We start from the raw sequence: 23,571 nt of genomic DNA, 5'->3' as shown, positions 1-23,571 counted from the left end.
CTGCATTTCATGTTCTCAGTCTCATCCCGGTCATGATACGCACGAGCTTTAACTGCAGCCAAAAACGAATTACATGGGACATAACAAAGCTTCCTCCTGTGCTTTTTTCAAGGATGTGGTGAGAGTTAAGAGGAACAGCTGGATCCAGATGTGCACAGCTGCAGCTTTTTCCTTAACAACGCGCACTGTTAGTGACTAATCCTTTACTCATGCGCATACACACACACACACACACACACACACACACACACACACACACACACACACACACACACACACACACACACACACACAAACACACACACACTTCAGATGGATGATACTGAGGAGAAACTGGTTCACACGTCTGAGTCCGAGGCAGAACAAACAGGATCAAACCTCCTCTCTCATTCATGTGAGGCCGTGGAACAGAACACGTCATAGACAGACGTACACAGCTTTGTTGGAGGAAACGGGGACGGCCGGAGGAAACGTGGTCAGTTTGTTTTTGCCTGAGGCAGCTTGAATCACACTCCCCATAGTTCCCTCTCACTGTGCGTTTGTGTCGGTGAATATTGTGTATCTGGGTAAATAAATGCGTATTAATGTGAAAAAAGACTTTTGTCTCACTCCCACCATTTGAGCCTCTCCCAAAATAACAAAGTCTTTTAATCCTGAGTGGCTCTAAAAGCCCAGAGCAACATAAACATGACGCCACTTATGAGCATCTTATTTGTCTGTGTGAAAAGCAGCTCCTGTCAACCAGAGCAAACAATGTCCCCACCTCCCAAAAATGTCCGATGACTTCAAATGCTGTGTGAAATGTTCAGGTCAAATGAGGACGCGTCCTTAAACATCTGACTGTATGAGTTTACATACGGTCAGTCAGAGTCCAGTCTCCTCGTCCGTCTGCAGTTTATGAATCCAAACAGAGTCAATCTGTTCCACAGTCTACACAGAGTCCCAGGAGAGGTGGACCCAGCCCACTGGCACTAAACTGTCCAGCACAGATGGCAGAGACCGCGCACAATAGCTCCGATTGTCTCACACAATGTAAACGCAACACCACGTTCCCATGTTGACTCAGTCTCAACTTTAAAGGGGCGAGGAGCTCATTTGTCATAGATGAAGACAAGATTTAAAACTCCTTAAAGAAGTGTCTCTGATATTTTTATTTGTTTTAAAGGAAAAGTTTGGCATTTTGAAGGTTATGCTTCTTTGCTTTCTGTCTGTTAGAAGTTTATTGAGAAGATTGATACCACTCTCATGTCGGTACACAAAATATAGCTTCAGCCAGCAGCTGCTTAGCTTAGTATAAAGACAGATCCCTCTGTTCCCAGTCTTTATGGTCAGCTACATGTACGGTATACAGACCATAGACTGTAAATAACGATGGACGACATGACAGCCGCCAAAATGTGACGCCAAAGTGTCTGGATCGCCACCTGGTGGTGGTCTGCAGTACAGGGCATAAGTCCTGCCTCATCTATGTTAGTGGATAGGACATTGACCAAACTAATAAGTACACGTCAAAAATGTTTTTTCTCAAAGATGGTTTCTGTCATTTTAGTTAGTCCTTATCAAACAGATTTTTGTCCAAGAGATAATTTTCCTCTTGGTTTTTATTACTTTTATTACAATTTTATGAGGTGGACCGTCATGATCGACAGCTGAGATTGTCTCGCGATTGGTCGAGCACATGTATTGGCGGGACCTTGCCACCAGACCGGCTCCATCCCCTCATCATTCTCTGGCTCCAGTTACAAGATGGCAGCGTTCGTATCCAGGATATTTTGGCTTAATTTCTGGATGGTGGGAGGAAGTGGAGAACCATCATCCATCACTATAAATAGTTTCTACAGACATCTAACTCTTGGCAAGAAAGTTGTAATGAGCATTTCAGTTATCCGAAGCATCTAAACACTGAACAACATTTACAAATACACTTGTGCATGTTTACATTTTAAATTAAATGAAGTTGGATATTGGTCATTAATCATTTATTGTGATGATATTTCCATGATTAACAATTTATTGAGGGTGTAATTGTCGAGGTTGATATATTGTTCATCCATCCCTCCAAGACGGTCTCTGATAGAGTCTCCAATTAATCTAACCTGCATGTCTTTGGGTATACTGTTAGATAGATATAGTAGATAAATGGTTTATGTGTGTTGGCCTGTGTGTGTTAAAATAATTCTTACAGACAGACAGGCTCCACTTTTGTGTGTCATGTGGGAAAGTGAGTTTGAATCTCTGTTTTCTGTATTACTTTTTATATCCTGCTCTTTTTCTTCCTTCTGTGCCAAAGGCATCAGCACCCGTATTATGGCCTGAAATAGTCAGTTTGTTTACTGCAGGCGTGATGACTGGTACCTAGTAGCGGCTAAATTATTGAATCTGTGTCAGGGTGCGAAGCTTGTAAAGAGCTGTCATGTTGTGTCTCAGCAGCACGGCTGATCCTGTTAGTTCTGCTCGGGACAGGCAGCGGAGACCTGATTTCCTTTTGCTTTCCCTGGGAATTTCTGCCTCTGTGTAACAATTTGTATGTATTAACTTGTGTGGGGTTATAGCTGGAGGACTGACTGCAGGTCATGGTGACTACTGAATGTGAAAAGTCTTGACTGTAAGCCCTTATATATGCGTGGCCAAAACCAGGCTTCTTTTTTAATCTCAGCACATTTCTCAGATACCAGAGAAGCATGCTTGGTTTTTAGCCGTGGCATCGCTCTCTGAATAGCAAAGTCAGTCCGCTCACCACTTTGGTCCAGACGGAAAATCTCAGCAACTATAAAACAGATTACCATGACATTTTGTACAAACATTAAAACCATAGATATAAAGGTGGATGACGCTTCTCCACTTCCTCCCTCTATCCAGAAATTAAGCCAAAATATCCGGGATACAAATTAACGCTTCCATCCTGTGACAAAGGGCAAGAGTTTGCCAATCAGGAGTCAATCTCAGATGTCAATCATGACATTTCTTCCCATTTAATTTCAAATATGTAATTAAAACCAAAATCAAGGGTCACAATGAGCTCTTAAACATACATCAGTGTGATGAGAACTAACCAAAATAACATCTATTTACTGACAATAAAATATTAACCGTGTCCATGTCCCATCGACTAACATGGAGGAGGCGGGATTTATGACCTATACTGTAGCGAGCCACCAGGGTGCAATCAAGACACTGGTTTCACTATCGGTGAACATTATTCCTGCTGATATTAGCTCAAAGCAATGCTGTGCTAATCACATATCCACACAGAGCTGCTCGCTATCTTGTGGCCCCATAAAATACATTTCAGCTAAAGCTGAATTCCTCATCATCGCTCTGTGTTTCTAATGCTGGTCAGTAGCTTTCTTCTACCTTGGAATTTTTCATGCTCACAATAAATTTTTAACATCAAATTTCTTCCTGTTAGTCACATGGCTGCTGTTAACTGAGGTGGGAGGCTGGTGTGTCCTCTCTGGGCTACTGTAGAAGAAGCTAACAGCGAGCTGGGGAATCAGTAGTCCCTGCATGTGATGGAGAGTCGAGCTATGGGCTTGTTATGATCACTCTCAGGCTGTGCCCTCGGGCAAGTTATTAACACTGAGCAATTTACTGAGTGGGTCCATGCTGGCGATCTGCAAAGACACATGCTTTCTCTGATATGAATACTTGGACGTCTTTCTAACTCCTCTCTGATTTGCGTCTCATTTAATCGACTCATAATCTTCTCTCCGTGACCTTCTGCTCAACATTATCTTCTTGCTTCCCCAGATCTGTCAGAGGCTCTATGGAGAGTCGTTGACCTACGTGTGAACTGAATGAAATGCCACTGCAGCACGACAGGCTCGTTTGAGAGGCTGAAACTTGGAAAGAAAGAAAGATCAGAGAGGCAGGCTCTGCCTGTCGAAATTGTTCGTCCTTCTCTTTTTATAAACATGTCCAGTTTTGTTTGAGATGATTGTTTCACGTTATTTTTCCATCCTCAGAAAATCTGCCTCTGCCTTGCTCTCCCATCTACTTTTCACACATCTCCTCTGCTGTCTTTCTGTTTTCCCCTGAGTGATCATCTCTGCTTCTGAAGCACAGTAATTATTTATACATATTGACGGGTATCTCTTTAGAACAGGTCACTCATTCTTCTTCCAGCTTTACACACAACCTCCCTCTTGCTCTCGTTTTCACTCTGTATCTCACGTTGTATAGGATCTTTGTTCTTGCATATGTTAAAGGCTCAGAAACGTACTGTACACCTCCCCAATGGATTCAGCTTGAGTTCTTGCTTTGAAGAACAGACGTGTAAGCGATGTACTTGAAATTTCCGTGGCTACTTCCATCTGCTTTAACAGATATCCCTGGTGTCTCCCCGAATGCTTGAAGACTGCAGCTCTGATTTACTGAAACATTGCCCTCATTAACTATCTCCCATCAGTAGAGTCCCAACTTTCATTCAAATTCATCAAATACAAATTCATAGTCAGTTGAGTCCCATAAACATACAAGATTTATTTCATCCAGATCCATTATTGCCAAGGAAATTAAATTAAATCTCGCAATGTTAAAGAAAGTGATTCTGGATCTGCCCCCTCTGATCCGGATCCACACCTAAATTTAGTCTTCCTCGACCCAGTACCACATCCTTCCACCAAACTAAACGGAAACATAACCTCCTTTGCAGGGATGGTAAAACCTTTTTTTTCCACCCCATTGAATCCAGGAGAGGGGTTGACAGGCCAATGCTGGAAAATTTGCCACAAGAAGTTTATAATGGCTGCTGATAGTCTTGCAAATGTGTGAGGGCTGACAGCTAGGAGTTAGAGCACCGCCCTATTAGGTGGGATTGGAGAGCTCCCCCCCTTTATAAGGACAGGTGCGGGCAATTACTGTCTCTTTGTCTGATGCCTGGTTGATGGTGGCTGCTGTGTTCGTGCAGGTAAGGGAGACTGGGAGAAAGAGAGGTTTTATTTTTCTGCCTTAAATCTAATGAGGTTTCTTATACATTCAGTTTTGTGGCTATGCCTCGACCCAGATTTCTGTGGCCCAATGTTTGAGAGAAGATTCAGGGTTCACCTCCCCGATGTTTGAGCCACAGTACAGAGTCAGCCATTGTCGCTGTGAAGTAGGGCCCCATATTGAGCAAGGTAATATTTAATAGCAACGTAAAGGGTGATTCCCCTCAAATGTATTTGGTTGCAGTTTGATGACTGACCTCGTCTCCCCATCTTTGCAGATTAAGTGCCAGACCGCTGCTGTGCCTACACCAGTGATAACTGGCCACTAGTATGAGTTGTTTTTTACTGTTGGTCCGACGTCTCATGCATCACGTTCCTGATGGACTGTTCGACCTTTAATAATTGTGTTGATTGCTTATTTTTTTTAAATATTTTATTGTGACCCTGAACTAACCTGATGGGTGGTGGTCACTTGAACAGTGTTTGTTCTTGCAGTGTAAGTTGCAGTGGTAGTGATCAGTGTGCTCATGTGGTGGTGTCTATTGGGGTTTGCGATATATTCTCCCTGTGGTAAATACACTGCCTACATAATCTCCTATTTATGTTAAATAGTGTTGTTTCTGTTGTCTCAGTATTTCAGTTATTTTAGCTTGTATGAACATTATGAAATGTTATTCGTTTTTACTTATAACCATCTGTCTTTTTTCCTCTGGTCCTTATTACAGTCCTCCTATTAAATAAAGATTTAATTTTGAACTGAATGCACGTCTCCCGCTCTTCTTGAACCCCCAAAATGTGATTGTGCCCATGCACACTGAGGTCATTGGGGTCTAGTACAATGCTGCTTTACTGACAGATTTGTCAGTCTAAACACTGTGCTGGGTCACAATGCCTTTTTATAAGAATTCAAGTGGTGCTATTAAAAAGCAGAGTGTGTGACTGCATGTGATTCCACAGCAGAAAAAGGACAAACAGCTGGAGGTGGTTCGGGAGCAGACGCAAACTAAACCAGTTTCTGGAGGTGAATTTAATTTGTAGGAAGGGCAGCGTAGAATCGGATCAGCTAATGATGCCATCACTGCTGGGAACAGATATTGACTTTTGTGATTGAGGATGTACGTGAGTGTGTGTGTGTACTTGCCTTCAGAGTGAGGAGTGTGGTTGACCCTGAACTCTTTTAGACTTGTGATTAACCTTTTGAAATACACCACCACACCCAGGGAACACTTAGTCCTGATAGTGCTACTTTAGGTGTGTTTTGCTCTGTCCCAGTCTCAACCTTCACAACATCTTGACAGAAACGGGACTGGAACTCGTGATTTTAGGATCCCAGTGTCAGTACAGCTGTTGAGACAGAATATTCCAGCTAAAATGTTCTCCAGGTCTTAAAGATAACTGTTTATACTATAAAAGGGCTGAATTTGAATCTGTTTTTCTCTACATACTTTTCCGGTTTGTGTTTAGTTTAAGCACTGAGTAAAATAAACATGTGTTGCTGCTCAGCTGAACAGATTAGTCGGTCGATAAAAAGCAATTGTGATAATTGATTCATTCTTGAACTCATTCAATAATAACATTCAATACAAATCATATGTGAGAATTGGCTTGTGCTTGGTTTTAAAACTCAATTTGGCGCAAACTGAAATATCTACAAAAAACACTAGTTTGATTGTGGTGAACATGACATTCATGGTCCCAAAAGGATGAATCCTGACTTTGGATATCCATTTAGTCAACATCATCCCCATGAGATTGACATTTTTCCTTTTATTGATACTTAAACAATTATGGTTTGTTGTGAAACTTACCAAAAAAATACGAATGTTCCCCATCTCTGCTGAACTCCTATTCTCCTCCTCTAGCACCAACTTGAGGTGTACATTCATGATTTTGACTGAAATTTCATGAACTATTGGCACAAACATTAATGGCTGCCTAAGCCTCGTCTGTGACAACTTGTTGATCAACGGAATTTTCCTTTTGCATTCAAAACTATATTTCTCAGTCTCACCTGCTAATCATCAGATATTCTGTGATGCACATATTGACACCTGGAGCCACTTTCTTGGCTGTTAATCGCTGTTATGATATATTTTATGTATTGTATCTATTAAATACCTTAAAGGTAAAATGAATCTTCTGAAATATGTGAAGACGTTGCTTTGGGCTCTAGTAGTGATGGACTTAAATTGGCAATTAAATTCAGCGATTAAATTATTCACATAAATCAATAGGTTTTATCTTCATCCTTTCACTTTCAGCCTAATAGCACATGCACATCTTCCACTGTGAGCCTGCAGGCCTGTTAGCAATTGTATCTGTGTGTCATATGTATGTATTGTGTGTGCATTTGCCCGGGGTCCCAGATTAAAGAACCACAGGTAGTTATCTTCTAATGATGACAACCATTCATTTCAACCCTGGTCCGAAAGCCACATTAAAGAAATGATGCAGAGATTCATACCCCATTCAACTGATGAATGTATTGTTAGACTGTGAGGAGAATACAAAAAGCCTCCGAGTTCAAAGCAGGGCCATAGCTCTGGGGGGAAATTACAAGGCGGTGTGCTTCAACAACCTTCTCTCCCTGACTGTACCTCGACTCACTTTTGTTCCAACAGTGCATTTCTCAGCTCTCTGTCACTCCTTTAAGAATTCTCCCACATGCAGTACAGAAACAATATTGCAGGTTGCTGGGCTGTGTATTGGCAGAAATCTGGGAATATATTGCAAATGCGATACAGGGGATGAGATAATGTAGTCTCTCGGCGAGAAGGTTCCCGGTTCGAATCGCTGTTTCATGTTCTCCCTGTGTCTGCGTAGGATTTCTCCAGGTTCTCTGGCTTCCAAAGTTTGACTCTAAATTGACTGTAGAAGTGGATGTAAGTTGGCCCTGTGATACACTCACGATCTGTCTGGTGAACTTAATTGTTTTGATGAAGTCATCTGTGACAGCGTTACTCGTCAACAAGGTTTGCTAATGCTAACATTAACGGTGTACCCTTATGCTACTTCCGATCTTACATTGATACTCTGGAGTGGAGGAGTCAAATGGCTGAAAATTGATTACCACACTGTTGTAAATTAAACACTGTCTGCTACGAATGTATGTAAACTATTAAATTGTTTTACAGAATTGATCGATCACGAAATGCATCATTGCGATATAAGTGTTTGAATATTTTCCTGTTGGCTGTTTGTGTTCTTTTCTCTACAGCCACAGGCTTTGCTTTCTTTATGCTTCATGTGACACTTCACTCGGAGACTATTTAACGCCGCCTCGTCTCTTATCTCCACCGTTTCCCCTCAGCGACAGCAACAGGAGGAGACACGGAGAGACAAAGAGGCGCAGTGTGATACTGGAGATAGTCCGACCGATTTCAAGGCCACACAAAAACCTTCAGGGCTGGGAAATCGACTAGCGTCACCATAGCAACTCCCTCGGGGAACTGTGGCTCAGTCCACACGGTGGATCTGACTCGCGATCAGCCACGTCTCCTGTGGTGTGGGCGTCCAGGTCCTGTGAGAGGGTTAGCATGAGTCACGGACGATCACGGGCCTGTTATGATTTATCTGTGTCGGCTGCGAGCCCTCAGCCCCTTGGCATGGGTGGCTCACTGTTCCATTATTCATCAGCCAGATGACTGGCTGTGGCACGGTGCCGACCCAGGAGGGGTGTGTGTTTTGTGGGTGTCGTGAGATAGAGAGCGACAGATTAGAAAACGTGAGAGAGGGGTTTCTGTTGCATGTGGGGAAACGGTGACAAAATATTTACCCGGCTGTGTTAAACAAAACAAACGTAAATATCACTCCATCTTCTGCTTTCGGCCTCTAATTCAATGATCTGATCTTGGCTGCGGTTCCAACCCACCTGGACGTGTTCTCCAGAGTGCTGCGGACTTCGCTCATCTGCTCCTTCCCAAAATACACCACTGTCAGATGGACTCGGCCGTCCTGCCGCACACACACCTCCCTGTACGTATACACAAACACAAAGAGGAAGGGACAATATGGATGAAAGCATTCTCAAAGTGAGCAGGGGACATTACAGGAAGGAAGAGCACTGGGGACAATTGAGAGGTTTTAAATGGGAGGCCTGTAGAGGTTTCAATCTTTCAAAAAAGGAACAACTTGCATAATTTATTGATTAATTAAATAACGTTTAAGTCATTTCTTTAAAAAAAAGTCAAATATTATTGTATTTTTCACTCTTGTCATAAATTAATTAAAAAGTTAACATCTTTGTATCTGGATGATTGTGATGTGCCTTTTGTCACTATTTCCTGACATTTATCAACCAAAGGAATAATTAGTCAATCAAAAAAAAAGCAAGCAACCCTGACTCTCCTCATTGTGACTCTGTTACAGCACAGGCTGTGTGTGTGTGTGTGTGTGTGTGTGTGTGTGTGTGTGTGTGTGTGTGTGTGTGTGTGTGTGTGTGTGTGTGTGTGTGTGTGTGTGTGTGTGTGTGTGTGTGTGTGTGTGTGTGTGTGTGTGTGTGTGTGTGTGTGTGTGTGTGTGTGTGTGTGTACACACACACACACACAGACCAGGTGGCAGATGCCTGCGAGTGCTTTGATGGAGACGTGTCAAATACGTCACACGCATGCTGAAGTATAATTCACCTCCTCTGCTCAGGAGACTCAGGACTCGCACACATTTGTCAGAATGTCGCCCAGAAGCACTTGAGAGAAATTATCTTGTAAAACTAGATGAACACAGGATGTTTTAAAAGATGACTGAGTACGTGCCGAGGATACTGAGCAGTCGTGAAAAATATGATTTTTACTGTCGTTAAAGATGCTGTTGTGTTGAAGGCTCTCTCTATTATTAGAAGTAAATTAATTTTTTTGGTAAGGTTATAAATGAAGCATTCCTAATTTTGTCACTCAGACCACAGAATATTAAAACATTCCTAATAATTTTATCATGTGCTGAAAATGAGTCTTTAAACTCCAGAGTCTGGCTGCAAATGTTTGCAGTTTGTTTACGCTTGTGTGAATTCACATATCATCTCTGTATCCTGCACTGGGGAGGCATTTCACAGTGAATCAAGAATGCAGTTACGAGCATAAATGTGAGTAAAGGACATTTGATACGTCCCTCACCACCATCATCCCATCAACGCCCACACGCGCACGTGCACCCCCCACACACACAGTATATCCTAGAAGACCGTTAATATGTATGAGGGTAAAGAGTTTGCTCAGCGACTTGCAGAGTCTTTTAAGCAAGTATACACTCCTTGCCATGCTTTATATCAACGTCTGCTGGTCTGCCCAGGGGGGTATTTTAATGGGCTGCAACACTGCTACTAAGCAGGATTTACCATGTAAAAACAGCTGTGATAAGCAGCCGTGGCAGCACAATAAATCACACACATTAAAGAGGATGTTTCCTCAGCTGATGGTGAAAGAGTGTGGAGCTGGAACAAGCTGCTGCTGCTGTTCGCTGATGATTTCTGAACGCATTTCAAAATATGATTTTTTTTTTTTAATGACAGCAATTAAGTGATAAACTTTCATTTGACCTTGCAGCTGCAGGGATCCATGAAAAGAAAATCAAACCTTTGTGCTTTTTCTTTTTCATGAATTCTTTATCGCATCCAGAGAGTATAGCCTGGATCTGTTTGTGATGCATCAAAAATGTATGGGGTCTGTGAAACATTTCCAGTGAGCATGTAAGCTGCTTTCAGACATGCACTGAATGTGTAGCCCGGAGGGGCTCTATGTGAAACAGCTAATAATAATAACTTTATTTGTATAGCACTTATCTGAACCAGGTTATTAAGTGCTTCACAAAAGAAATCCATGGCAAAAAGATGAATGAAATGTCTAAGTAAGTTGCTCCCATCGTTTTCTGGAACTTTTCCTGCTAGACCCCCGAGTAAAATCTACAGAAAATGTCTGAGTGATCCCATGTGAGAGCACAGAAGGAAAATGTATGCAAAATTCACCGCAAGCGTGTGGGCGAGTTGATGACGTTTTTAACACATGACCCAAAACAGAAAAAACAAAAATAATACAAATATCTCAGAATGAAAAAGAGGCGCCTTAGGCTCCACTTAGAAGATTATGACAAAGATTTCCACTTGGAAGTAAAACAAGAGTGTGTCGATATGCCTGTGGCGATGTGCTGCAGAACACAACATTGTGAACATGCCTGACTTGGGCAAACTCTTGCTGCGTTCTTTTTATGTGAGACACAATCTCAAATAAAAAAATATGCTGACCCAATTTCCTGGACATTTTCCGGAGCTCGTGTCCGAAAACGGCTATGGTGACAGATGCAGAGATGGGAGCTGTTATTCATGTTCTTGTCTGAGTCACTTAACTCTCTCTCATATTATTTGCATTGTGATTATGCCTACCAGCACAAAAATAAATTAACTGATAACACTGTGTGCAGTTTCAAAATGTTAATTACATGTTTCTGCAGAAAAGAAAAAAAGCCTCCCTCATGTTAATTTCCTTTCCTCTAATCCCCTCCACTGTCTGCCTGATCCCCAATTAAAATGTAAAACTGGAATAAAAACTGGGTTTGAATAGCAGAGTATCACATTTGTGTGCATTAGTTTTGCCGAGAACCTCCTTGAATAATTTGATTATTGTGATGCTTCTGTTTCTGTCACATTGTTTGTGTTACTGTCAAATCGGAGGAAGAGCAAAGAAATCATGATGAGAAGTGGAAGGTTCAGTCTCACCTGAAGTTCTGCATGAACTGTTTGAACTTGTCTGTGCGCCGGGACAGCGGGACGACGATGTTGATGGGGATGTTTGATGTGTCCACCCTCTCGTTTTTCACTTTCATCAGCGGTCCAAAGGGACGGAACAGGACCAAGCGTCTGAATTCATTACTCGACTCCCCTCTGAAGGTCAGCTCGTACAGCGTCCCTTTGTCCCTCTCTGTGCGAGTGATACCTGATTGATGAGACAAAGAGACATGAAGTCAGGACCTAAAAAAACCTATGAGCACATTCAATGGAACAGTTGGGGAAATTTGCTCATTTTTAACCAAAGTTATATGAAAAGATTGACACCAATCACAAATCTGTCTGTTAGATATAAAGCTACAGCAAGGAGACAATATTTTTAGCTCAGCATAAAGACTGAAGGCAGATGGTAAGAGCTAGCCTAGCTCTGTCAAAAGATGTAGCATGTTTAATGTCCATGCTACATAAGGCAGTACCATAGACTGCATATAAAGATGGATGACATGACAGCTCCCCAAAAGTGAAGCCAAAACATCTCAATCGCAACCTGATGGCTGGCTGCAGTATAGATCATAAATCCTTCCTACTCCATGTGAGCTGATTGGACATCGGCCAAACTAAATAAGTCAAAATAACGTTTCTGCCAGTTTAGGTGATTTATCGTACTGACGTATGGTTATCATATTTAGAATGTTAGCATGCTAACATTTGCTGATTACAGAAGCTCCAAAACACTTGTCCCAGATTGGGTCATAAAATATTCTAAAACTAGGATATACAAAATTTTCTCAAATAATCCTGAGGGTGACACGAATATCTGCCACAAGTTAATAGAGCAATACTGCTACCATCGCTAAAAATACCAGCACTGTGAAGCTAATTATGTTACATTTTGTCCCTTTAATCAATACAGTTATACAATACAGAACCAAGTTGTGTTTTACAAGTTTACAAACTGTGCTAAAGCTTCCTCTACTTCCATGTTTATGCTAAGCTAAGCTAATGGTCTCCAGGCTCTATACATTTATATTGAACGCTGTTGAGAGTTACATTTGCTTTCAGGGCTTATCAGTCAGAAAACCTTGAAGGCAAACTTCTCCCATGAGCATTAGCTGAACACACACTGAGAGTGGTATTGATCTTGTCTTTTAGCTCTCAGCGAGAGCTAAAAGACAAGATCTTTAATGTTAGAGCTTTAATGTTAGACTTTGGTTTCTCTGCCTGTTGTTTCTCTGCCTGTTGTTTCTCTGCCTGTTGTTCCTCTGCGCGTTTACTTTGTCTCAATGATTAGGTTTTTCAGTTTTTATTTCTCCCGGGTGTGGCTCTTGTTTAGATCCCATGAGGTTTTTCCATTTGCGTAGGTTGATATCAAATTCTGAAAATTACAATAATATCTTTCAAGGGAAAAGCCTTTTTCGCATCAGCTTCATCATTATTTCTTTGTGTGTGAGTCATCAGTTCTCTGATAGCTACTGTGTGTATAAGAACCAGGGCAAATGAGGCAACGTGAGACATTGTCCATGCTCTCTGCTGCTGGGCAAAGAGCAATAACTGTTCATACACATATGACACATACACACTGAGAGAAAGGCTATTATGGTCATCTGGACCAATATCCTTATTTCATGCAATACGTCTGCTGGTTTCTCCAGAGAGAAAGTTGTTTCTCAATTACCCAGGTATTACTAAGGTTATTACTTGCAAATTGACCTGCTGAGGTCGACGGGAAGGGAAATGGGGAATAGAAAGTAAGAAGTGAAACCAGTCTGAAAAGAAAGAGAGAGTGAGGAAGAAAACAGAAAAAAAGGAAGTGCACGGTCTTCGAGGAGATAAGGAAAAGACTAGACACACACACACACAGATAGAAGACGATCAAATACAATGACGGAGAAAGAGCGAGAACAGAAAGTAGCTGTGGGTAAAGATCTAAAGTCTGATAGCAGCTTTCCGGTTAGGTTGGCCAACTTCCTGTGATGGGCGGCCTCAATCCCCAAAGGGACGCGATAAGCTTCAATTTAGTAAATATGTTGAAGAATTTAGACTAAATGCCTTCACTTCCTGTCTCTGTCTTTCTGTCTAAACTGCTTCCCTCTGTCCCTTTCTTGAGCACAGACCTCAGTGGTTGGAGAGGTCATTTTGCATACCTCCACTGTTTGTGTGCAGTTTCAGCTCACTAGCTTGTGTGTGCAGCCTCTGACAGCCGACAGCCAACCCGACTGCCTTTCTCCTGTCTGGCTATAGTTGACAAAAAAAAAAAAGAAGCTGTGTTTTCCCCGATTTGCTTAAAATCGATGGGTAAATCCATTAAAGGGCACTCACTGCAAAATACCAGCAGGAGAGAGTCGCTATTTCATTAAAAGCTCTCTGCAATCTCCTGCTGTCTGGCTCAGGATTTGTAGAGGCTGTTTATGTGAACGCACACACAGATGCGCACAAATGTATGCACATCTATTAAGATTGCCGTCGCGTAAACACACACTTAGAACACACGAGACCACACACAGGCTCATGTAGATGTGAGAGGGTCCATGTAAGTGACCTGTGGCTCATTTCCTCTGAGCCAGGTGCACCTCCACCCACTCACACACTGAGGGATGGTGACCTTGCAAGAGGAGATCACACACACACACACACACACACACACACACACACACTATAATAGCACGTTTGAAGAGATGCTCCACAGTGAATGAGGAGCAGCTGTGTTCATTTCCTGAGCTTGTGATCAGAGCTGAGTCCAGGAGGATATCCTGGCTGCGCTCGTACACAACAACACCAACTTGTTTCTGACCTTCCAGGGATTCGTGTACCAAAAAAAAACCCTACAACAACCTCACAGTAACTGAAGGTAGAAGAAGAAACTGAGGTATAGTTATTCTGGGATAGAAAACAAAATTGTCAATAATAGAAATGGAGTACATAATATGGAAAGGTTCAGGTTTGCAAGACTGTCTCCAAGGAATTATGTTGACTTATTTGTTTTTCCCAATTACCTTGTGTTGTCAAGTGTTACGTTATTATCAGAGAGAGAGAGAGAGAGAGAGGTTATCCCGTGTGCTCTGATTGGCTGTGGCAATCAATGATTACACCCTAAATCATTCCCTGGAGTAGGTGCACAGCGGGTGGTAGAGGTGGATGGTGCATGAACAAAGCATGGGACTTTAGAATTGAGTCCATGTCTGTGTATGTTTGATTTAGGCAACAGAAGCAGGTTAAGGTTTAATAAACATGTGTTTTTCACACTTCAAGTTCAAGACCAGCCAGTGCCTCAGCATTTAATAACTCTGTTGCAGGTGCAGCTGTATCCACAAGATCTGATATTGTTGCAGAAAAAAATGTTGCCAGAAAATGTTACATTAAGGATCAACCTTTTCCCACTTACCAGGTACCAGGTAACCAGGAATTAACAATTCCTTGTTATATTAATATAAATGTTAACGCAAGATACATTATGATTCCTTTAAAATGTATTTATTGTGATTATAAATACTTTATGAATATTTCTCGTGCCCTTTTCCACTGATCAAAAAAAACATTAACATCTGGCTTTTGTCTGCAAATGGGTATGAATACAATCAACATTCACTCCCAGGTCAAATGACTCTCCAGTAGATGGCTCCGACTCATCTTCTTTAGTTTACAGATCTAGACGCTGACGCTGCACTTTCGTGCAGACTGTGTATTCCCAGCGTTGGCCCGAGTTTTCACACAAACCTGCATACACCCACTAATTTTGGTGTCAAGAGTTGTAAGCGACAAGGTTGAGATTTGAAGTGTTCTTACCTTCTATGAAGTCGGACGGTGCGTAAACTTTGCTACTTTGCGTCTTCTCTGCTGCGCCCCTGCCGTCCTGGGATGGGGGTGCGTTGAGGCTGTGCAGGGCCGTCTCCAGCACGTCCCCCAGCTCCTCCCTCTTGTCCTTCCTCACCGGCTTCTCCTCAGGGTGACGCGTCAGGCCCATCTCCAGCTGGTACACCCTCTGCAGCGTGAAACTCTCAAATGGCACCACCGCATACTCGCTGGGCAGCCTGATGCCGGCAGTCACCTCAGCCTTTGAGAGCTGGCTCCTCAGGAAGTCCTGGAGATCGGCCTGCTGGCTCTTGGCTCCTTGAGTCTCTACGAGGCCGCCTGCCTGGGACCCGACCCCAGTTTCCGGTCCCTCTGCGGGGCCTCCTCTCTTCAGGCTCTCCTGCACTCCTTTCAGCTGCTGGCTGCGCTCCTGCAAAGCCTCCTTCAGCTGTGCAATCTCTTTCTTCAAGGAGGAGATGTGGTGTCGGTGCTGCTCCTCACGCTCTTGGAGGAGCACCTGGTACGACTGGACACCCGCTGATCCTCCGCTTTGAGCAGGCCCAACTCCGGCTCCTCCTGTCCCACCGGCCCCCGCTCCCACTCCCGGTCCTGTGCCCCCCAGGCTGGGGTGATTTGATCCAGCGCGGGGTAACGCATGACTCAGCGGCGGGTCATCGGAGTGTGGGGGGCTGCAGGTCATCACGTAGAGCAGTGACAGGGAGCAGCAGAGGAGCACCAGCGCGCCCCCAACACGGGAGACCCAGGTTAAAAGTCCACGCCGCAACATAGCTGTATGTAGCATCAAACCTCACCACACACAAACCTACACACACAACCACACAGAGAATATCAAGTAACCTCACACACTCCAGCATCTATGATAAGAGTCCATTTGTGATTATGTTCCATCACCCGGCGAGGAGGCGGACTACTTATCGGTATGAGGTCATTTAATCTGAATTAGGTCATTGCCTCTCCACCGCCTGAGATTGCAACTTGTTTTGTCATTGGTAAAATAAATACATGAAGGTCACAAGCTTCTAAAAAAGCACTTTTCCCCTCTCTGCTGCAGCAATCATCTCCATGGTGTGAAAGAGGAGCGTCCCAGACGCTGTTACATCATCTATCACTCATACGTGACTCATCTGTTCACATGTGCTCAGTCAGTCCATAACGTCCTCTTCCTGTCTGCCCGCCTGCGTCTCTGATGCACTGAGAAAAAATGTTACGTTCCATGAGAAAGTGAATCCTCAGAGGTCAGCGGGGGTTTCTCCATGTTGTTGTTTCCTGAAGGAGAGAGACAGAGGGGTTTGCCGTTAGAGAGATAATCACTCTTAGCATCTTCTCCTCCACAAACTCCAATCTCTAGTGAAACAAATCCGGAACACGCCACGACTGCTTGAACATGTTAGTTTAGGATGGCAGAGAGTTCAACAGCCGACGCCAAACCAAGCATTCCTCAGGGACTGCAGCTCCTGGAAAACAATGTTGTTACTGATGTCTCTGAATATGAGGCTGTGTGCAGGGCTGTGTGTTTTAAAAAGTGTAGTGAGTTTGTGTTCAGTAGATACAGAGCAAAGAAACTAGGACATATAGTACCTGCAGTATATATATATATATATATCAGGTGGTGAATGACTGCCAGACTGCTCTCTGTTCATTTCTTTATTTCACTTCTCTAACCACAGAGTGTCCTGGGATACAATGTCTGTTTTTTTCGAGTGACCTGAAATGACATCCGCGCCAATTTAAGACCATTACATCCATCATGAAGCATGTTTATGTCTCTGCTCCAGTGATGTCCAGCAGCTGGAGGCGTTATGTTTTTTTGTTTTCTGTGCGTTCCTCTGTCCCATTTTTGTGAACATGATATCTCAAGAACGCCACGAGGATATTTCTTCACATTTGGTAGAAATGTTCAGTTGGCCACGAAGATGAACTGATTTCGAGGTCAAGGGTCAAGGTTATTATGACCTCACAAGTCAATTTTTGTATCATTATCTTAAGAACGCCTCAAGAGAGCCCGTTCAATTTTGGCTCAAATGTTCTCTTAGGATCACAGATTAATTGATTAGATTTGGGTGGTCAAAGGTCAAAGGTCATGGTCATGGTGACCTCACAAATTGTGTTTTTTAACCTTTTGAACATGAAATCTCAAGTCTGGACTCTTACATGAACTGATTAGATTTCAGTGGTCAAAGGTCACTGTGACCTCATATGAGTCCAGAAAAAAAATATCTGGACCGAAACTGCGCTGGTGGCATCCAACTGCAGTGTGGTATTTCTATATTTAACGTGGTATTTGAATCACTGATACAAAGAGGATTCCAAAATTAAGTTTCTCTCTAAGGTTATTTCATGCCCAATGAGAAAAGCACTGGGTTGTTGCAGTTTTCTGGAGGACACTGCAACCACCTTCACCTGCACCCATTGGACGGTGCTAGCTGTCAATTACACCGTATCTACGCCCCAATGCATACTGCGCTTCATCGTCCTCTTCATTTTCCTCTAAATGGGACCACAATTTACTAAAAGAAGATCCTGCTGTATCGACAAAGACATGAAACTAGAGAACTAGATGCTAAACTGTGGATGAAAATGTTATAAGTCAAGTGAGAAGTCTCATAGACTTCTACAGAGACTTACCTCTTTTTATGCAGGTTTCAGACTCTTAACTTTACAGACTCATTGTCTATTTTTATATACATGTCTACCGTCTGACTTAAAGCGTCTTTCTTCTGATATTAGTTTTTTTCTTACTAAGTACAGGTTTTCGCTCTATTTCTCTGAAAATTGTTCAAGTGAAACTATCTTCAAATAGAAAGATCACTCTGTGGTTGAGAAACTCTTTAACCATGACCGCCCCAAGGCGGCAATTTGTAATGAGTGGCCACAACTTATCTGTTTATTTTCAGGGATCACAAGCAAAAATACGGATGATATGTCATAATGTCATACACAAATATAGCCAAAAATACAAGATGGTAGATGTTGTCTTGTATCTAAAACTAGAAAAGTGTTTTCCTGGGAAGTTGTTTCGTGTTTGAGTTACACTGCGTATCTGTAAATGTATCTCTGTGTATCAGTCTTGGTCTCTTGACTCCCCACACAGTCAGCTCTTTTACAGCGCTGCCAGAAGCCGAGACTAATGAAAGGATCAGTATATGGCAGGAGTGAATACTGGACTGTGCTCCAACAGACGGCTGAATCAGGGGAGACAGGGCGTCTCTCCAACAGGACCTCCACTGACGACTCTTGGTGAGAGGATGCTGGGGGGGAGGAGCGGTTGAGTAAGTGCTAGAGGGCGAAATATGCCTGCTGCGATGGAGCATCATCCCTCATTTAGAGGAAAAACCTTGTGATGTGTCATTCTAAGTAGCCATTAACCCTCATACAAAGTATTGCACACTTTCTTTGTTTGGTTCACGAGCTGCTCTCGTTAGTTTTGAACACATGCTGGGAACCTCCTTCAAATAATTACATCGCTTCTCCTCGATGACTTTGACTTTTCCACTCTCATGACTTCCTGTAACAAACGCAGCTACACTTGAACTAATGCCAGAGAGAGTGACCACCAGCCAGTCGCTCAAATGAAAGCAAGCACTTAGCTCTGACATTGTGAAGGTCAATTTGCCTTTTCATTTTACTGGCGAGCAAATGCACCTCTTTGCGTTTCAACTACAGTAAACCTCTGATGTTTTTCAGTCACAGCAGGAGCTGAGCGACGTCCTTATCACACCAAAACTGTAATATTCCGCAACCAAATTTTTAATGACTTTGATGCAACTTTCATTCTTTTAAGATAAATACACACTTTGTAACGCAACATAAAAAAGGCATATTAACTTGCTTTCATTATCATTTAATTGAATAGTCATTTATCAGATGCCTGGAAATTTAGAAAAATATTAATTTTAATTATTTGAGCAGCCCATATTCACAAATCACTTTGTCTCTTATGCCTTAAGAAGGTACTACGTCCTCTGTCCTTAACCATCGACAAGAGTAAGGAAAAACTACTGAAACAAATTTTTTTTTGAAAATAATAAGAAAAGAAAAAAACTTGGAAACCTCAGAGGGAGCTGTGTGTGATGGATCCCTCTCCCAGGACGGACAGAAGTGCAACAGATGTTGTGCAACTACAAGCAGACAATCAGCCAGTGTGGCTCATGTGAAAGCAAAAAAGTAAATAAATAAAAGTAGAATACCACTCAGGAGAGCACAAACCTCCGCCAGGTTCCATTTGCGAAACCAAATGGCACAAACTCATAAATTTAGAAAAAGTCGTAAAATGCCCTTTCTGACTATGTTTCCTGGATCCACCCCTTGGTCCGGACCTGCAGCCAAATTGAACGGCTTCTTAAATGGCCCATGTCTCCCACAGTTTCATGGAAATCCGTTCAGTATTTTATGTGTAATCCTGCTGAAAAATGATTTGTGGATTTTGTTAAATCTTTTGTTTCCCCTGTGCTTCTTTATGCTAAGCTAAACTAACAGTCTGCTGGTTTCACTTTTCCATTTTCAGTACATGTTTATATATGAAAGTGACATTAATCTTCTCATCTTACTCTCGGCAAGAAAAAAAACAATAAATGTATTTCAAAATATGTTCATGTATTACTTTAAACATTTGATTGATTATTGCTGTTGATCTGTTTTCTGTTCGACTACTGATGTTAAACCTGACACTTAAACCATAATGATGCACAACTGTATCTGACAGCGGCTCTTTCATTCCCCTGTGACGCCGAGGAGACGCGCTGCTTTTAGAAACAACTGTCAGTCGCGTCACACAAACACAAAAGAAGTAAAGATCCTCGGTGTCGGAGCGGCGAGTCCCTGCTGTCGAGTTATGAGAGACGGATTCATCACTGCTGAGAGGAAAACTGGTCTGATGGAGATTTATGAGCAGAGACTCTCGGTCAAACCCTCTGAATGAATGTGTTGATTCGGGCCTGGTTATTTGACTTCCCCGTGGGGATAGGCATGGCTGCAACACGGCAACACTGGCTGCTCAATAATCACGCTGGATTTTATTGGTGGTGAGATGTCTGAGCAGGCGTCTCCAGTTTCCTGCTTTGTCACTGTAGCTGTGCTTATCTTTAGTGTTTTTTGAGGTGTGTCTTTTACACATTGTTCCATCTATTTATCCGTTTTCATTGTGTCTCAAAGAAGGAGGTGGGGGCCACTAATTTCTCCTCTCTGCACAAACACATAATAGCACATTGTAGAATTGGGTGTTGGTTGTTATTATATTCTTGGTTCGTGGAAGAGTTTGACCACCAAACATTCAGATTATGATTTGTGGTCATCATTCTGGATTGAAATCAGAGTGACTTGTTTTTCGATGGCTGACAGATGATGTGTCTTTAATTGATGACAAACCACATCTGCTTTTTCTCAAGTGGGCTGACACTGGATTTCTGAAGTCAACAGCGCTATGTCATCTGATAAACACAAACTGTTTTAACATGGATTCCTCAGAGTCGGTTGTCAAGGAATTGTGACCAAGACATGGGCTGATCTGAACATTGGACATTTGAGAAATAAACTTGATCTCTGAGTATGTAATTGTAATGCAATTTGTTTTGAATCTCTGGACGACACTTTCTTGTAAGGACCAGTATTCATTGTCCGTGCAGCTCTGTATTGGTCTCCACCGACTCCCAATATTTGGCTCTTTATCGACCAAACGTTTCACCAGCTATTTGCTTACTAAGATATTCTGTTGTTTGTTGCTTGGCAGGTAGTTCACAGTGGATTTTAAGAGCTAATTTGCTGAAAACAATTGCCTGCTGTTAAAAAATGGGGTATGAGAGCTGTTAATGAGGTCTGACTTTTTATGGGTTTGAAGTCCCCAACTTTCATTGCACAAAGTCATTAAATCCATTGTTAATGTTAAAAAAAAACATTGATCTATTAGTTGGTCAGTCCACAACTTTGGTCCAAACTGAAATGATCATGTCACCCTCAGGATCAACCATAAGCATATTGACTTTAACATTTAGTTCAAAGCACCACAGTGTGCGTACATTCAGCTGCAGAGATATGCTAACATGTGCTGTTGACTCTTTGTGATGTTGCAGCTGTAACCTTAACTCTTACAATTGACACAGTTGATCAGTATTATTATCATTTCACCCAAATCTGCAGCTCCCCTTGGATTTATACAATGTGATAGCTCATTGTTTTGCTTTTCAATGTTCAACTTTACTGTTTTGGTTCATTCTCATGCATTGTTTTTAGTGAAAAAAGTTATTATCCCTCTGTATATGGCCGATATTCAGCTCAGGGGTTGGTGGAGACCCAAACCAGAGCTAACAGAGAATATATACTAGACTTCCATTCATCAGGTGGATAGATGCATGGCTCCTAATGAACGCTAGCGCTGCTCTATAACTGAAGGTTGTGTAAATAAACAACCAAGATTACCATATCAACTGAATAGCAGATAGTGGGTCTGTTGTTTTCGTAACTTGTGTCTGATGTAAGATTTAAACTTCAGCCAAGAACCGGAGATTTCCAGTAAACCCAAACTGTCACTGGTTTCTCTGGGAGGAAATTACACCATTATACTGTGTAAGCTCTCATGTGGCAACTTGCCACAACAACCCTTCCCTGACTTCAACAAACACTACATTCATATTTTCAGTAGAAACAATACAGACAAAATTCAACCCAACATAAAATTGAAGAGTTCCAGTTTTCTCTCTGTATGGGACTGTGACTTCCCTCTCTAACCCGGAGCCTGGGAGAACTGATAACAGCTTCCTGCTGTTTGTTACAACCTCTAACTGTCTGTGTTCCCCTGACACAGACTCTAACAAAGATCTCATGGAACTTCATTTACCAAAAGTCTGTTTTGCATAACAGAACTAACACGTCTACATGCAATATAATTACTGTCAAGCCCTGTTTACCAGCAGAGGAACAAGGCAGAGGATACGACTTCCTCAGATGACAAAAGTGATAAATGTGTTTTCAGGCGTATCACATATTTCATTCTCTCTGCTAGAAGTGGAGACAGAGGTGCAGGGAGGAGAGTGGGGAAGGGTCAGAGACAGAGAGATGAAATAAATAATCAGCCTGTCATTAAGAAGAAAAAACAATGGAGGGGGAAGAGAGTGATTTATTTGGTGGCTCGAGATATTTCCAACGCAGAGCTCTCCAGCCTCCAAAATCACTTCCTCCCCTCCTGCTGCAGCTTCCTGCCCACAAGGCCTGTGCGCGTGTGTGTGTGTGTGTGTGTGTGTGTGTGTGTGTGTGTGTGTGTGTGTGTGTGTGTACTTCAGTCTATGTGGGAATAAGTGTGTGTGTTTGTATCTGGTCCATTAGTAGTATTGAGTGAGGAGTGTAAGAGCGGCACGAATCTGCTGTCGCAAAACAGAAAGAATCAATTTCTCCTCTGGACTAAATGCCCCATTTCTGTTTGACCCTCACACTGGTGCAGCAGAAATCACACACAAGTGACAGGTTATGTACGTTTGTACCACAGCCGACACAGGTCGACCTTTAAATGTCCATTAAATGTCTGAGGCGTTTGAGAAACGACCCCGTGACCCTCTTGTCGAAACAAACGTGGCATCTCGGTCCTGCTGTCGGACTGAAAGAGGAGGTGGTCTTTGCTCTCTGCTGGGGTTCAAGCTCCCTCTTCTAGATTAATGTATGCACTGACAACACACAGAATATACGATCAACGACGGAAGCTATTTGCTGATGCATTAATCGAGACGTGTGAGTATGTGTTTGCGGGCGCATGAGGGTGTGTGAGTGAGAGATTGCAGCAGAGAGACCACAGAGAAGATAACGTATATTGGCTTTAAAGGGTCATACTAGAGTTTTTGCAGATTTCAGCTCTCAAACTGCAAAACCTGCACTTCACATTGTGGCTGCCAAAATTCAAATGCAGGCTCGGGACGTTTAGATGATTAAAACATTTTTTTCCCCCTTTGAAACCATTGCTTTCCATTGCAGGGTATAAAAATCTATTAACGGAATCATGAAACTTGCTTGAGTTGTGTAATCCCTTGCAGTGAACATTAATTCTGCAATGAGTCTTGTCAGTGTTTCATAACGATAAATGCAGAGTTTATCCATTTAAAGGAGTGATCCAGTCATCAATGAAGGCCATAGTGCCCAAAA

General features: G+C 42.5%; 1 protein-coding gene and 1 long non-coding RNA gene across 5 annotated transcripts in view; one reads left to right on the top strand and one right to left on the bottom strand.

Annotated features, from left to right (window-relative positions):
- Positions 1 to 23,571, bottom strand: part of csgalnact1a (chondroitin sulfate N-acetylgalactosaminyltransferase 1a) — a 38,007-nt gene that overhangs the window by 8,128 nt on the left and 6,308 nt on the right. For all 3 annotated transcript variants that reach the window (XM_035184522.2, XM_035184523.2, XM_035184521.2), the window contains exons 2-4: positions 15,424 to 16,716; positions 11,632 to 11,848; positions 8,800 to 8,901 (exon numbers count right to left, since the gene is read on the bottom strand). In XM_035184522.2, the coding sequence (XP_035040413.1) occupies positions 8,800 to 8,901; positions 11,632 to 11,848; positions 15,424 to 16,231 (1,127 nt within the window). In that variant the 5' untranslated portion in view covers positions 16,232 to 16,716. The remainder of the gene's footprint in view (positions 1 to 8,799; positions 8,902 to 11,631; positions 11,849 to 15,423; positions 16,717 to 23,571) is intronic.
- LOC118125682 lies at positions 4,858 to 5,689 on the top strand. Of its 2 annotated transcripts, none has more exons than XR_004698877.2 (3): positions 4,858 to 4,909; positions 5,006 to 5,117; positions 5,207 to 5,689. It is a non-coding gene; the product is annotated as an uncharacterized LOC118125682 (long non-coding RNA). The 2 variants fall into 2 exon arrangements; XR_004698876.2 differs by having other exon boundaries at positions 4,877 to 4,909; positions 4,982 to 5,117.

Source organism: Hippoglossus stenolepis, chromosome 18 (genome assembly GCF_022539355.2).
Source record: "Hippoglossus stenolepis isolate QCI-W04-F060 chromosome 18, HSTE1.2, whole genome shotgun sequence".
NCBI classification, from domain to species: domain Eukaryota; kingdom Metazoa; phylum Chordata; class Actinopteri; order Pleuronectiformes; family Pleuronectidae; genus Hippoglossus; species Hippoglossus stenolepis.
The sequence above is the reverse complement of the archived record's forward strand: the minus strand, read 5'-3'. Positions and strand labels throughout refer to the sequence as shown.